At 42.5% G+C, this 16,842-nt stretch overlaps 1 protein-coding gene across 1 annotated transcript in view; it reads right to left on the bottom strand.

The window, feature by feature from the left end:
• The window catches only part of ATRN (attractin), a 160,516-nt gene that overhangs the window by 61,849 nt on the left and 81,825 nt on the right, over nt 1–16,842 (bottom strand). Inside the window, 8 exon segments of the mRNA XM_055345920.1 lie at nt 960–1,053; nt 3,433–3,447; nt 3,450–3,569; nt 8,410–8,643; nt 9,441–9,626; nt 11,027–11,246; nt 14,297–14,487; nt 16,141–16,279. Coding sequence (XP_055201895.1) covers nt 960–1,053; nt 3,433–3,447; nt 3,450–3,569; nt 8,410–8,643; nt 9,441–9,626; nt 11,027–11,246; nt 14,297–14,487; nt 16,141–16,279 — 1,199 coding nt within the window.

Here is a 16,842-nt window from a genome sequence, read left to right as displayed (position 1 = left end):
CAACCACTGATGACCTCATTATTAGTGTTTTTTGAAAAAAAACAAAACAAAAACAAAAACAAAGTTTACTAATGAGGTACCTGTTTGTATCAGCCCAATGTTGTGATACTACTAAACATCTCTCTCTCTTAAGTCTCTTCTTGAGAGAATGAGTAAACCTGGAGCATGTGTTTTATGAGGTTTTCTGGTGAGGCAGATAGATATATATTTGTCAGGGAACAATCTCTTGTTTCAACTCACCAAGGCACTAAAAACAATTATTGCTAGTCCTGCTATTGATAGGGAAACTGAGGCTCAGCTAAGTGATATGTCTCAAGAGTGCTCTGCTTCATGGCAGCAGAGCCGGGACTAAAACTCTGTGTCTATCTGACGCTATCTGCATCTTCATGTATGGGAACTCCAGACTCTTCCCTGGAAGATGTCTAACATACTTCACCACGTAAAATGCTAGAACAGGGAGTGTTGATGATCCTCTCCAAGCCAGAGGATCATCTCCACTATTAGACAACCAAAATGCTAAATAAAAGATTGTCCTGGAATACCAACTCTTCCAGCTCTTTCTCAGGAAAGGGTGCAATCTCCTGATATGACAAAAACTGAACAATGGTTGAAGTTAAAAGACTCATCCAAGTCAGCAACACAGGAAATGTCAGTGTCACTCAAACATAAAAATGTGAACTGAAGAGCCATCAAGGAATTGCTGCTGAACTTGTGACCTCCTCAGTATGGAGGCTAACTGAATGAGACCTGTTGAAATAGAAAAGGCAGAATTCCGAATTCATCAACCTGGGGATCCCCCAGAGCCCATGACAAAAGGGCACAGGGAAGGGGTGGCTCTTGTGGTCCAGCAGCTTCATAGCCCCTTGACCTCCCTGGCTGTACAGACCTAGCTGGCCTGGCTGTCAGTCACTAAATCCAGGTGTGGCCTGTGGCAGAGGTCCCAGGAGTGTGGTACTCACAGCTGGCACTCGTCCCCCTTGACGCCCTTGGTGGTGCAAAAGCACTTGCCCGTGTTGGTGTTACAGAGAGAGGCATGCCCATTGCACTTGCATGCTGGAGAGAAGGAAAAGGAATGGAGGTCACAATTGGCTTAAAAGATTACCACTATCACAGAAAACACATAATTTTATCTGAATTGGATTTGATAGGAAAGGTAGATTAAAATGAAAGCATTTAATGGATAAGATTCAAGTTTTCCAGCTAATGATTTATCTCAAATAATGTTAAGGTAACATTAAAAGAAGCAAAGTCCAAGGACAGGAGGAAAGTAGAGTGCTGGCTTCCACTGCCATCTGAAGCAACCATTTTGATCTAATTTTATCTTTACAATAGGCTGTTTTGCACTATGATGACTCTTTCATTCAACCAGTAAACATTTATTTTATTTTTTAAAAAAGATTTTATTTATTTATTCATGAGAGACGGGGGGGGGGGGGGCAAAGACACAGGCAGAGGGAGAAGCAGGCTCCATACAGGAAGCCTTATGTGGGACTCGATCCCAGGTCTCCAGGATCAGGCCCTGGGCAGAAGGCGGCACTAAACCACTGAGCCACCCAGGGTGCCCCGAGTAAACATTTATGAAACATCTCTAGTGTACCAGCTGCTGGGTATGGGGACACAGACACAGGCCCTGCTCCCACAGAGATGCTCTGAGCAATAACTGCCCCCGAGGGGGAGGCTTAATTTGGCTGCACTCAGCCTCAGATGAGGTGCCTCCTCCACAAAGGCCATGTTTCAAATCCTAGCAGGGCTCAGAAGTGGGGTGAAACTGCAATGGTAGGTCAGTGTTTCAGAGGCCTTACAGGATACACCACCCTGGCTTTCTCTTTAGCTTCTGCAGAAAACTCCTGTCACCTCCTCCTCTAGCCATCAACACATCACCTTCTTTATCCAACACATAAGTGTGAACCAGGACACATTTTATTTGCCAGGTAAAACGTGTCTTTTGCTCAATACCTTTTGACCTTACACTTTATTTTTCTGTAAATAAATTAACGGCATTGTACTTTAAAAATAAATCCTGTGGAAAAAATAAACCACATCCAGGTTCCCTGTGTGGCCACATGTTGCAGTAAGTCTTTGGGCAGGGGGTCTTATGCACAGTCCCCACCCAGTAATGTCAAGTACTGTAACTACTGTCAAACTCATGAATTCCAGTCACAAGGACTAGGAAAATGTTTTTATTAAAAACCTTTTAATTGGAGCAGGAAATGTTCTTTAAGAGTGGTGGGAAATAGGAGTAAAAGAGTACTTACGACTGCCTACATTTCCTGAGGGCTTACTATGTGTCATGCACTGCTCTGACCACTTCCATCTCAACCACCAACCTTTTATCCCCATTTTACGGATGAGGAAACTGAATCCCAGAGAGGTTAAGGGATATACTGCTAAAATGCCAGCTCTCTCTTGACTTCTCTGGGATCAGATTCTCAAGGGCCATGCTAAGGAGTTTGGAGGTGGGATTTGGGGAGGAGGTAGAGATTTTCCTTTCTTATTTTCCTGCTCAGAACCCGAAGGGTCTTCCCACTGGAAATAAGAACAAGCCAAAAGGCAGTTTGTCAGTCTCACTGGTCATTTAATAAAAAATGTATTAATTTACATTCTAACACTAAAAAGTCCTTACTTGCAGGAATCCATTCGATGTGTATGGGGAAATAGGGGATGATTTAAATCTTTAAATATCCTAGAAGTACTGAGGAGTCCAGCTCCTGGTTAAAACCCTATGTGTGATTTTTCAGACCTGACCACAGGCCATTACCCAGGCTTAGCCGGCTGGCCTCCCACACCTGCCTGGGGGCAGTCTTTGAGAGGAGCTGCAATCAGGGTCTCAGGCACCCCACCACCCAGCAGAGTTCTCTCTCAGGCTTGCATTCCTAGCAGGAGTCTTCATTCCTGAGTCTCTTTATCTGAGGCCTTGGGCAGACCTTTGGGAGCCTCTGCCAAGCCTCCTGGGGAAGGAGGGGGGAACCCTGAAGATACTGTCCCCACTCTCTGTCCCCAATACATTTCCCCTCATTCTCGCCTCCCCTCTCCTCTCCAGGGTCCATGACAGGCTTTTGCTAGAGCCTTTTGTTCAGGGCTCTTCCCACCTCTGTGCGGATCCACGTGGTGCTCAGCCAGCACCCTGTCCAGGAGGGAAAGGAACGAGGGGACTCGGAGCTTTCTAGAGTTTAGGTTAAGCCTCTTGCTTTACTACCACAGTAAGTGATTAAAGGCTTAACTCTTCCATTTTTGGTTTGTTGCTTTAACTGGCTACTCTGCTACTTGGCAGCTCTGCTCACTCTCTCCCAGGCTCAACTGAGCTCATAACAAGTATGATAAGAAATGCAGTATCCAAAACCAAGTGCCTTTTTTCCTCCCACATACTCAAGTCAAACTGAGGACTGTGTTCCACCTGGTTTGCAATCAGTAGCCCTGAGGGATCTGACTTACGCTGACATCTTCCCCATTGGTGGGATCACCATAGAAGCCAGATATGCAGGTCTCGCAGTGCTTGCCTGTGGTCAGGTTCTCACACTTCTCACAGATACTCTGATTAATGCATTTGCTGTGGCCATTGCACTGGCAAGCTGAAAGAAAAAGAATTTTAAGAGGCCTTTCCCGTGGTAGAACAGGGTGGAGTATGTTCCACAAGATTTACTTGCAACTATCTAAGTTCCTTATGACCTCTAAATACCTCAAAATCATTAAAAGTGGCCCACTAAAGAGTAATTTGAGAAAAAAGATCAAAACATTCATACAGGGCTAGTCCAGGAAAATCAGAAATATACCACAGCAAGGTAAAAGTCTACAGCCATTAAAAAAATAATTTGTTGTTGTTCATAAAAATAATGCATGTTCATGATAGTAAATTTGGAAAACATAAGAGGGGAAAATCATATTCAACTGCATCATGCAGAGAACACTGTGCACATCTGGAATTTTCCGTTCCAGGGATTTATTTTTTCTATATAGTTTTACACAGTAGTGCTCATATTAATACTCAACATTGATTTTTTTTTTACTTACAGCACAATGACTTTACCACATTATTTCATCTATCATAAAACCTTAAAAGACAGAATGAGTTCTATGAATCATAACAGCTTTTTAACCATTCCCATATATTCTGATATTTAGTTTGCTTTCAATTTTTTTTAGAAAAATAACCATTTTTATATATAAAAACATTTCCACAAGCGGAATTAGTAAGATTCTTGATGCACACAGGATTTTACACCTAGAAAGGCATATGAAACTTGAACCTCTCAGGACTGCTTAGGACAGCTGTTCAGGCTGTGCACTGCAGACTCAAGTGGGGCCACTCACAGAATACACAATCTACACCACTGCAGGCAGAAGACTGGAATTTGCAAATCTGTCTTTCTCCCCCTGCTTTACTGAGATACTACTGACACATAATATTGCATAAAGAATGTAATGCATTGATTTGATACACTTAAATATTGCAAAACGATTACTACCCACAGTGTTAGCAAACGCTTGCATCATGTCACATAACTATTTCTTTTTTGTGATGTGAACATATAAGGTTTACTTTTTTTTTTTAGCAACTTTTGCAGATCTCTGTTGGTTGATAAATGTGATACAGCCTTCTGCCATCGTGGCAACTTTCCAATAGCCTCGAACCTATTGTTCACCCACCTGTTTTCTACCCCGTTCCTGCAGGTATTTGAGTTGTTCTATATAGACTGCAAGTGAGAGACTTCAAAATGACTATAGCAGTTATTATTGCACCAAAAATACTTAAGAGGTGTGGGAAATGCACGTTGTTCCTGTGAAGATGAACAACTGTATATGTATCAAAAGGCACAACACACACACAAAAAGCATACCTAAAACCATTTACCAATAAAATTTGTATTCTGGTTCAAGATAAAAAGACTAGAAAAATCCTTCTCTTTTTCTCTTCCTCTTCAAAATCCCACTGAAATTAACCAGAAAAATGTAAAAACAAGGATAAATCAACTGGAATATGGGGTAAGAGGAAACGGTCCTATCAGATGCACTGAGACATACTTCTGAATTACTGAGCAATTCCTAGAAATTGTAAAACAGTGTCAATCTGACAGAGAAAGAGGAGTTGAGACACCTGTCTCCTAATGTAGAAGGAGGGAACAGTCAAAGCAATGAGATGGACTTTACCAACTGACACCTGAGCAATCCAGCTGAGGCTGGAAGACAGAGCAGGCCTCCAGAAAGGGGCAGACAGCAAGAAGTGCCTCCTGACCAGCTCTGCATCTGTTCAGTCTCACACTGTATACAAAAATAAACCCAAAATGGGATTATGGATGACCTAAATATAAGAGAAAAATCTATGAAACTTTAAAAAGAAAACATAGGAGTAAATCTTTGTGATCCTTGGTATCCCTAGGCACAGATTTCTTAGCTACCATACCAAAAGCCCATGGTATAAAAAAACACTGATATCTTGGACTTCACAAATTTAGAACTTTTATATTTCAAAAAATATCACCAAAAAAATAAAAAGAAACCCACAGAATGGGAGAAAGTATTTGCAAATCACATGATGAATAAGGAACGTGTACCTAGACTTCATAAAGAATTCTATAGGTCAATAATAAACAAAAAAATTAAAATGGGCAAAGAATTCGAATAGACATTTCTCCAAAGAAGACACAGATGGCCTGTAAGATGCTCGACTTCATCAGTCTAGAGAAATGCAAATCAAAACCAGAGATACAATTTCTCACACACTGTATCTGATATAAAAAAAAAACGACACAAGTATTAATGTGTGGAGAAGTTGCAACCTTTTCAGACTGGCCAGTGATGTTGAAAAATGGTACTGTTATTTTGGAAAACCTCATGCCTTATTCCTCATTCCCACCCCCAACCCTAGGTGATCCCTAAGCTATTTTTTTTGTCTTCATATATTTGCTCTTTTTTGGACATCTCATATAAATGACATCATATAATATGCAGTCTGCATCTGACTGCTTCTGAGGCTCATCTGTGTCAGAGACTACAGTACTCCCCCCCCCCCCGCCGCCATTATCATCTAGCAGTATTCCATCATATGAAGATAATCACATTTTGTTTATCCATTCACCAGGTGACAGACACTGGGTTATTTCCACTTGTATTATGAATAATGTTGCTATGAGCATTCACTGCAAGTTTTGTGTGGACGTGTGTTTTCAATTCTCTTGGATATATACTGGGCCATATGATAACTCTATGTTTAACTTTCTGAGAAACTGCCAAACTGTTTTTCAGAGTGGCCGCACCATTTTACATTCCTTCCAGCAATATGTGAGGGTTCCAATTTCTCCAATGTTGTTGAACATCTTTTCCTGTGCTTTTGGCCATTTGTGTATCTTCTCTGGAGAAATGTCTCTTTCAATCCTTTACCCATTTCTTAATTGGGTTGTCTTTTTGCTGCTGAGTTTTAAGAGTTCTTTGTAAGTATTCTGGACATTAGACTCTTCCAAATTTGCAAGTATTTTCTCCCATTCTGTGGGCTGCCTTTTTTTTTTTTTATATATATATAGTCACACAGATTGAGAGAGAGAGAGGCAGAGACATAGGCAGAGGGAGAAGCAGGCTCCATGCACCGGGAGCCCGATGTGGGATTCGATCCCGGGTCTCCAGGATCGCGCCCCGGGCCAAAGGCAGGTGCCAAACCGCTGCGCCACCCAGGGATCCCTGGGCTGCCATTTCACCTCCTATATTCTCAATATTAATAAAAATGCAACTACTTAAATATTTCATGAATCAAACTAGTATATAAGAAACAGAATTACAGATCCTTTGACATCTTAGAAAATAAAGGGAACACAGAAAATTTGTTTGGTAGACAAAAGACTGGTTTCTTATCTTATTTTACATTTCCCTGCTTTGTTTCCTTTTCTGAGAAAGACTTCTTAACATCCTTTGCCCACTTCTTTTTTTTTTTTTTAAAGACTTTATTTATTCATGAGAGACACAGAGAAAGAGAGGCAGAGACAAAGGCAGAGGGAGAAGCAGGCTCCCTATGGGGAGCCTGATGTGGGACTCAATCCCAGGACCTGGGATCACCACCTGAGCCAAAGCTCAATCACTGAACCACCAGGTGCCCCTGCCCACTTCTTCTGTTGAGCTGACAGGGCTTTTTTTTCTGGAGGGCAGAGGTTTACATACTCTGAATGATAATCACTTATTACACACACTGCAGAAATGTTCCTCCAGCCTGTCTCTTGCCTTTTACCATTGCTCACAGTGGTCTTTCCTTTTTTTTTTTTTTAATTTTTATTTATTTATGATAGTCACACACACACACAGAGAGAGAGAGAGGCAGAGACAAGGCAGAGACATAGGCAGAGGGAGAAGCAGGCTCCATGCACCGGGAGCCCGACGTGGGATTCAATCCCGGGTCTCCAGGATCGCGCCCTGGGCCAAAGGCAGGCGCCAAACCCCTGCGCCACCCAGGGATCCCTCACAGTGGTCTTTCCCTTACAGAAGTCCTCACAAAGAGCCCTGTTGCCAGTGGCACCTCAGACAGACTCCTGGAGAAGTTCCTACTCACTAACCTCCTGGGGGTCTTAGCACCTGCCTAACCTCCCCCAACTGTTCTGGAGGCCCATCAGCACAAGACCAATTTCTCAGGGCAGCCTCCCTAGCAGGTGTAGACTCAGGCTGTAGGCCAACTCATGGTCTATTCCTTCTGGTACCAACTACTGGAAGGAAGAGGGGGGAAGAGAACAGAGTGAGAGTGGGAGGGAAGAAAGGACACAGAGGAGGCAGATAGGCTTAATTTTTCCTCTTGCCAAAAGGGATAGGGACCTTCTTCCCTCTCCTTTTTCTTACAATTTTTCAAGAACCTGTATCTACAAATCCTTTCTCTGGGGGAAAAAATCCTTTCTCTATTCCTTTGACATGTATATGTACATAAATCTTTTTTAAAAAACTAAATAAGCCTCTAGTCAGCACAACAATCCAGGAATGTTTTTCTTAAGGGTTTGGTAAATATGATTCATCATATGATAAATATGATTCATCACTTTGAAATGTAAACACCAATGAAGACAGAACCCTATATCCCTGTCACTTTGGGAATTCAGTCTTAGGTGCATTTGTGCCAAACTAACAATCATCTGCTTGCCATAAAGATACAAGAAATTTTATTGTTTTGGATAAAGGCAATTAACTAACACAGGTGGCCATCCCAAATACCAGGTAAATTCATAATGAACTATGAAAGAAGGTACAGCAAATGGTGCTGTCAAATCCTCTCATATGAGGACAAGTTATTCATCTTAAGAACATTTATATATGTTCATTTATATATGTATGTGCCTGGATATTTAAAAGGGTGATATTTCTCTCTGTTTCTGCAATCTTACCAGTGGACTGCCTGTAGGGTGCACTACAGTCTGGTTTGATTTTTGGATACACAAGACATCTTACCTGGACAATGAATGAAAGACCAGTTGTATCTGCTGTCCTCCAGACACATGCTGGAATTGAGAAGGGGCTGTGGGTAGGAATTTCCTGCAGAGGCCTGAGAAGGCATCTTCACTGGTCCTTTATAAGAGCCCTCTATGCATTTCCCTTTGCCAGTATTGCTGGGATCGGTGCACCAGCCGCAGCCTGGCTGCTCCAAGCAATGGCTGCAGGTACAGTAGCCCGAACAATTTTCAGCTGTAAAAGAATACAAGTTACCATTCACTACCACAGGTAGCTCTGAATTCATTGTATTAAATTACCTTTTTAAAAAAGTTTTTAAAAAATGTATTCATTTAACTAATCTCTATACCCAACATGGGGCTTGAACTTACCACCTCAAGATCAAGAGATGTATGCTCTTCTGACTGAACCAGGCAGGCACTCCTAAATTACCTTCTATTTAAACAGACTATTCTGTCAGTCAAAATTCCTATTCTGAGGTGACTGCCTAAATGACACAATAAATTTAAAGAGCCCCCCCCAAAAAAAATTTAAAGAGCCCCAAATCTTGCCCAACATAGAAAAGCGGTTTCTCCCTTCCTCTATTAATCCCAGGATGTGGACACTGAAGGGGGCTTAGCAGAAAGCACTTATTTCATGAATCAGGAAAGGAAGATGTGTAGACATTACATGGGTTGAGCAATATGATCCTAAAGCTGGGCAAGCTATTTCTGTACTCTGTCCTACAGTGCTTGCTTTTTAAAAAAGTTTTTACTTATTTGAGAGGGGAGGTGAGGAGGGGCAAAGGGAAAGAATTTCCAGCAGATGCCCCCTGAACACAGAGCCCAAGGCAGGGCTCAATCTCCTGACCCTGAGTTCACAAAATGAGTCAGAATCAAGAGTCAGATGCTTAACTGACTGAGCCACCCAGTGCCCCTACAGGGCTTGATCTTGCATGAAGGTTCTCCTCGGGCAGTCTCTGATCTTGTCCTTAGAATGTTCAGAGGCTGACAGCACTGCCCCACAGCGGGAGCTGCACCCTCTTCACTTACGGGGGCAGCTGCTCATGGTGTACCACTCCATACACTGGCCAAAAGGGAAGGAGGCCACATAGGCATTGGAGTCCACACACTGCTTCATGTTGCTGCACCACATGCACTCAGAGCTGCCACTGGTGCACTCGCCACACGCCGTCCGCAGGGCACACGGCGTCCGGCACTGCTTGGCGCTGTGGTTCGCTGAAAAGAAACCCAAAAGAGACAGACACTTAGAGCTCTCACCATGTTGGCTAAGATCAAGGGCTTTCAGGATAGGTTATGATCCCCTAGTGTGTCATGAAATCAAACCAGTGGGCTACATTAAATGTAGGAAAAAACAGAAAACACAGAGTCACCATGTACTGGTTAGTCAAGTATATTCAGATGCTTAGGGGGGAAAAACTCTTTTCAAAGAGCATTAAGGACAGATATGAGGAAATAAGCTAATCTTTCCATAAGAGTAGTTTTTTTTAAAAAAGATTTTATGTATTTATTCATGAGACAGAGAGAGAGAGAGAGACAGAGACAGAGACATAGGCAGAGGGAGGAGCAGGTTCCCTGCTGGGACCCCAATGCGGGACTCGATCCCCAGACCCAGGATCATGCCCTGAGCCGAAGGCAGATGCTCAACCGCTGAGCCACCCAGGCCTCCCAAGAGTAGCAGTTCTAAAACTCATTACAATATGAGTTTTAGATTACAATATGGGACTCAAGATGAACTTCAGGGGTTTTAAAATCCACCTGAACATGAAACTTGTATCTTTTCTGGGAAGGGGGTGGGGGGGAGACGGACCACCACATTCACAAAATCCAGCACCAAAGCATTTAGGACTCCAAATGGCTGAAAAGCTTCCCTACAGGAAGTTTAGAAACTATATTTTAGTAGGACGCTTACAGGGCTATGGATTTTTTCTACACCTCTGTACTCTTCAGACAACTTACAATATCTTCCTACAATGAGACACGGTGTCATTGGAGTGCAGCATCCCAAAAAGCACCCACAGAACTCCACCTACTGTGTGTGAGTCCCTCTGCAGGAGTAAGATGCTTGTCTCTGTGCTGCAGGTGCTGCCCCCGTGTTGCCCATGGCAAGCCTGAATGTAGCCCAGTGGAAAGACATGAACCTGAGGAGCTATTTGTTGTGTAGTCCTCAGCACTGTCCTATAGCTCTAGCGTGGGTCAGGTTAGCTTCTGCTATCATGTAACCACTCTCACTTTTCTCCCCACTGACACTTTTCCTTGTACTGTCCCTGCAGTGACCTGCATGCGTTTTTATCTTTTCTCTGCATTTTCTGTTCTTTCTTCCAGTGTTTCTCTGCCAACCTCAGGACATTGGCCTTTCAGAGTAATTTTCAGTATGTTTTATGGTCAACATACCAACCAATCTCACTGTTAATTAGAATGTTAGGTTCTCTGAGTGGTGTTATGCTTATGGCTCATACTATTCAGGGCAGTATAGTATGGCTCATACTATACTCTGCTTCATATGTTTGAAATCAATACCTCATCTGTTATCTCACACCTTTCAACATTTCACTACGCCTCTGACAGTTTCTCCTTCAGTGAACCTCCAATGACACACTATTCACCCATATACTTACCAGGCCTTTCACAGACACTACCATTGAGTGGGTTGATGCAGGTTGCAGCCTTCAAGCCCCGAGTACTGGGTTCTGACAAGATTCCACAGAATCCAGCATCACTGGGCTCAGATGGCATCCACTGTAGCAAACTATTTGTGAATGGGGACATATCTTCCCAGCACCAGTATGACACATTGATCTTCCGAAGGCCAACCCATGGGGTTAAGGTGAGCTTGGACTATAGGCAAAAGAGACACAGCTTTGAATACAAGCAACATCTTGAGCAAAAGTGCCTTACAGATAAAAACCACTAAGTTACAGATAAAGGAAAGTCTCCTCATCCCAATTCAGCCATGGCAGATTAGGACAGACTATCATTTCTAATGTTACATATCATGCCTTGCATTTCAATATGGCCATTTTACAAAGGACAGAAATATAACTCAGAGAAGATAAAATCTTCAGAGATTAGTGGCAAAGCAGTAATTAAGTCCCTAAAGTACTATACTGTAATGACAGATGTTATAAAGAGATGGCCATCCCCTAACATTGGTTTAAATAATTACTCATACACGAAGTCATCTTACCAATATTTATGAAATACTGGTTATATGCCTATCCTAGGATCATTATTTAAGCCTATGTTGGGGCTTTGGCCAGTTCAGATGATTGAAGATTCCCGCTTTCAGCTGGGGTATGCTGGCTGGCATTGAATTTTCTAGGGAATAATAGGGCAGCAAACCTTTGGGGAGTCTGTGTTTTCTGTTCTACTAAAATTTCCTTCTCATTACAATTTTAAAAATTTATAAATCAAAGTACAGAGTTTAGTCCAGAAATGGAAGATATTCCTAGTATTGACAGTTATAAAACAAAATGTAAAATGTATTTCTATTTTTGAGAGGAAAAAATACATATGCCAATTAAAGACCTAAAAGGGATAAACACACCCAGAAGTTATATTTAGTTGAAATAAGTAGGCTCCATGCTCAACATGGGGCTTGAACTCACAACCCTAAGAACAACACTTGAGCTGAGATCAAGAGTCAGTCAGATGCTTAACCGACTGAGCCACCCAGGTGCCTCAAGTGATATTTATTTTCTGATTTTAATGCTAGTAACTTCTAAATTTCCTTTGAAATATGTATTCTTTAAGGAAAGAAAGATAATCAAAACTAGTATCTCTTAAATTAAAAAAAAAATTTTTAAGTAGGCTCAATGCCCAATGTGGGGCTTACACTCACAACCATGAAATTAAGAGTCGCATGCTCTACTGATTGAGCCAGCCAGGTATCCCAAACTTAATACCTTTTAAAGTCCTTCAATATCTTCCACTGGCTTTCATGACAAAATTCATAGCAATTAGCATTACACACAAGGCCTCTCAGGATCTGGCCTTGATCTCTTGTGAGGCTCGACCACAAGAACCCCCTTCCCCCAGCCTACAGCCAGCCATGCAAACATACCAGCAGCTAGTCCCTCAATCTCTGCATCTTGCATGTGGGGGTAACAAGGCAGACAGTGCTTCCCTCTCCACCTTCCCACTCCCTCTCTCATCTTCAGGGGTTACCTCTCTGGCTGTCTACCAGCTAGCCTTTACCCTACAGGCCGGGCCAGTGCTCATGCTTGTTCTTCCGTGCAAGCCTGGGCTCTAGGTCTAGACTTGCAGCTATGGAAGCACATATGCTATAGTTGTCTTTCATCTGTAAGTCTTATTTATTTATTTATTTATGTTTGTTTGTTTGTTTATTTATTTATTTATTTATTTATGATAGTCACAGAGAGAGAGAGAGAGAGAGAGAGAGAGAGAGAGGCGCAGAGACATAGGCAGAGGGAGAAGCAGGCTCCATGCACCGGGAGCCCGACGTGGGATTCAATCCAGGGTCTCCAGGATCGCGCCCTGGGCCAAAGGCAGGCGCCAAACCCCTGCGCCACCCAGGGATCCCTCTTTCATCTGTAAGTCTTACAAGACTGTGAATTCCTGTTGTTCAAATGTGCTCCCAACAGACCTGACTAGGCAGAACCTTCTGGAGCTAGAAAACTAAAGGAAGAGGGAAGAGGGACCAGGAGATATATCTGTGGCTAGCTGGGAGAGCAGGACCCTTCTAATCAGGTGTTCTTTCAGAAACATTGAATTGGGGGTCACTGGTAATGTGAAAGGTCGTAAGTCCTCAATTTTCTGAGGGAGTGACTATAGGTAAGACCAATCAACGGCCAAGGACAAAACATTAGAAGAGGCCCATATTTGGGGGTGAGAAAAGAGAAACAACAAACCTCTAACAGAAATTATAAAATGTGAAAAAGCTTTCAAAATATCATAAAACATCAAATGGGGGCCATAATGTCCCGAGGTTACCACATTTATAGCATATTACCAATGTGTAGCTGTCTATACCATACCAAAGTTACACTGGAGAAAAGACCAATTGGAGAAAAATAAAATACTATAGGGCTCTTGCCACTGGTATCACAACAGGTGGTATACCGAGGCCAATACAGCCAGGACTCAGACCACATTTTCTGTGTCCTTCCCTGAAGAAGGCTGCACCCAATGAAATGCTGCTCATTCCTCCTCCCTGCCTGATGAAAAACATTTCCCCCGAAGAGCTCTGTACCAAAGCCAATACTGTTGAAAAAGATTTGTCTTGTAAATACCTACTTAACGGAGGGTAGGACCACAGTTCTAGGGTTTTGGACCCAAAAAAGGGCAAAATGTGGTTGTGGAATATTAACAACAAGCCACTTGAAAGCACAGGGAAGACAGGAAGAGAATTTGGGGTCTTTCTGTGCTCAGAAACTCTTGATAAGAAGGTGACCTCTCCTCTGGGGCTGGCCAGACCTAAAAAAGACTCAATAAACATCTAGTTCTTATGGTGATCACTATTAATTATTACATACTGTAACAATATCTGAAATGTGACAGACTCAAGTGGCTTCATTCAACCTAGTTCATCAGTAGTGACATCCCTTTTCCTTCTCCCCAAGCAGAACCCAGGGAACAAACAGATACGAAAGCATCAACTGATGTCACAAGGATACGTGACACACATGTTACTATTTAATACACATGTAATTATTCATTTATATTCTAATCTAATAGATATGACCAATAAAGTGTTAACAATTTTAAGTAAGAAAGAAAGCATTAAAGGAAGAGATTCTGACGGTGCTGATCCCCGGTCTACTCTGCTCAGACTATGACTCTGCTTGCCAGGCATACCACAGGGAAGCTGCACTGGAGTTCTCAGTACAAGGGTGGGTACTAGAAGCTTAAGATCTAAGTTAACTCACCATGCTCTGTGATGACTGCATTATTCTCAGCTGCTTAAGGACAAATTCTACCTTCTTCTGGGTTGTAAGAGAAGCCAAAAAGGCATTGTGGTTCCTACAGGACAATTTAGCATTGTCATAATTCTCCTTGGCAGTAGTAATTTTCAAACACGAGTTTCCAACCAAATGCCAGCCAATGCCACAGATATTTTCTTTTGTAAAGGAGGGAGAAAAAAAAAGAGTTTTAGAAATCATACAAAACTACTACGTTACCAGTTCAAATCACCTGAAAGGTTTTTGCGATTTGAATTCCATAGTACTTCTCTAGGATGTGGTGAGGGTCTCCCACACATTACTGAAGACCAATGAAGAATATAAGAATGTTAGACTTCACCAGTCCTATTTCCTGGATCTCAAGAGGCATATTCTAAGGTCAACTCTTTATGTCTTGGAGGAAGAAATCTTAGGTGCCAATGCTAGATTTCTAAACCCCCCTTTGAAGGACAATTAGAAATAAGACTAAAATCCTAAGTAAAGAACAGAAAAATGAATATGCATATTGAAAGGGTGGGGAAGAAAACTAGACGGTGGAAATGAGTTGCTGAGTAAACACGACTACAGTCTTCCAAAGATGCATTGTTTTCACATCAAGTGGAAGGTAAAATCAAGGGTACAAAATATCCCAAAAGTGAGGTGGAAAGATACTTTTTAGGAAAAAAAAAACAAAACCCTAAAACAAAACAACCCCAAAGTGATTGATACAGGTGCTGCACACAAGGCAAGACTGTAACATGCTCCTGTGATTGCCCTGAATCCACCCAGTTCAGCTCTGTGCCCTGAAATGCACAGAAGCTATGTATGTTTCCTGGAAGACAGGGAATGAGCAGGACAACTCTGCCAGAACCAAGTACCCTGGAGACACCACCAACAATGCCCATTACCAGTCGATGAAGTAAGTGGAAAGTGCCATAGGAAAGGGATCATTTAAGAGCACATCAAGATCAGCTCTGCCAAGTGTGGCATCAGTATCACTATTCATTAAAAGGTAGATTCTAGGGCCCCACCCCCAATGAGTACCAGAATCTGACTTCTGATAAGACTCCCACGTACTCTGCAGTGCACTGAAGTTTGATGCAATGAGGTAAAGAATGAGAAGCTCACACTCATACAAGCTGAATCAAGTATTTTCAAAGGATATTCAAATGGAGACTAGCAGACCCTGCTACCCTGGGCATGCTTCATCCGCCATGCAGAACCAAAGATGTCCCCTTTCTTCAAAATCCTGGTTGGGCAAATATATTACAGAACTCTTGTTGTGGCTGTCTGGCCTGAGGCCTCAACTCTCTTTCATCTTGAACCTCAGATGGCATAAATTGAGGTATTCAGGACAGGAGATCACCTCAGGGAGTGCTACTGATAAAAGCATCTCTCCTCCTTCATGCCAGAAGGTGCCTGGTCCCAGTGGTCTGTAAGAAGTACTCTTCATAAAGTGTCCCGCAGACTGGCTGCCAGGGCTGTTGCATTCTACTGCCAGGTGACTATAGCAGAGGTGAATGAGGACAATGGAGCAGGCTCGATGATATGGAGCTAAGCTGTCATTCCATTCTCCAGAGCAGCAGATGATACTTCATTTTATTTCAAAGCACAGGAGGAGCAAATGCTTAAGAACTCTATTTTCACTTTTTTAAAATAACTATAGTGGTATGGGGAATGAATGGATAAAATGAATTTGTTCCTTCTGCTGGATTCAATCAAGGTTGCACAGTATTGTGTGTGTGTGTGTGTGTGTTTGTGTGTGTGTGTGTGTGTGTGTGTGTGTGTAGTCTCTAGACCCACACATATTAAGATGCCCCTACAAGGCCTACCAGGCAGGGCAATGCACTCCTGATTCCGGGGCTCCCACTGGCAGTTCTGGTCCAGGGCACAGCTCCTGCAGCTGGTCTTCTTGTTACAGTAGTACATGGGGTTATCCTTGGGACAATTCTCATATCTGGAAATGGAGATCTAGAACACAGTGGGCAAAAGCTTTTCTTTTAATACATGGACAGAACTCCAACTGAGGATAAACAGAATACTAAAATCAACAAAATCTAATTGAGGAAGCAAATTACAAATAAACTAATTAATTAGTTAATCAATCAAAGAAATAAGATGCAGATGAAGTGGCCCTGCAGTGGAAACAGTATGCTGAAATCTTCTGCACAGGGCATGCCTAACCCAGCAAAGAGGCAATATGCTCTTTTAAATACCATGCTTCATGCTTTAACCTACTCTACTGTGAAGTGGTGGTGTTCAACCTGCTGCTTTTCAAACGCCTCCCAAACAGACTGAAACTTTTATATTTTATGAACTGCTTTATAGAATAAACTGTCAAAAACTACAGACGCTGAATCACTGTATCTTTTTTTGCCCTATAACCTGAATTTAAAAAATCACAAATGGTGGGACACCTGGGTGGCTCAGCAGTTGAGTGTCTGCCTTTGGCACAGGGCGTGGTCCTGGAGTCCCAGGATTGAGTCCCGCACTGGGCTTCCTGCAGGGAGCCTGTTTCTCTCTCAGCCTGTGTC

Source organism: Nyctereutes procyonoides, unplaced genomic scaffold (genome assembly GCF_905146905.1).
Source record: "Nyctereutes procyonoides isolate TBG_1078 unplaced genomic scaffold, NYPRO_anot_genome, whole genome shotgun sequence".
Classification (NCBI taxonomy): Eukaryota; Metazoa; Chordata; class Mammalia; order Carnivora; family Canidae; genus Nyctereutes; species Nyctereutes procyonoides.
Note: the sequence above shows the minus strand (reverse complement) of the source record. Positions and strands in the feature narration are given on the sequence as shown.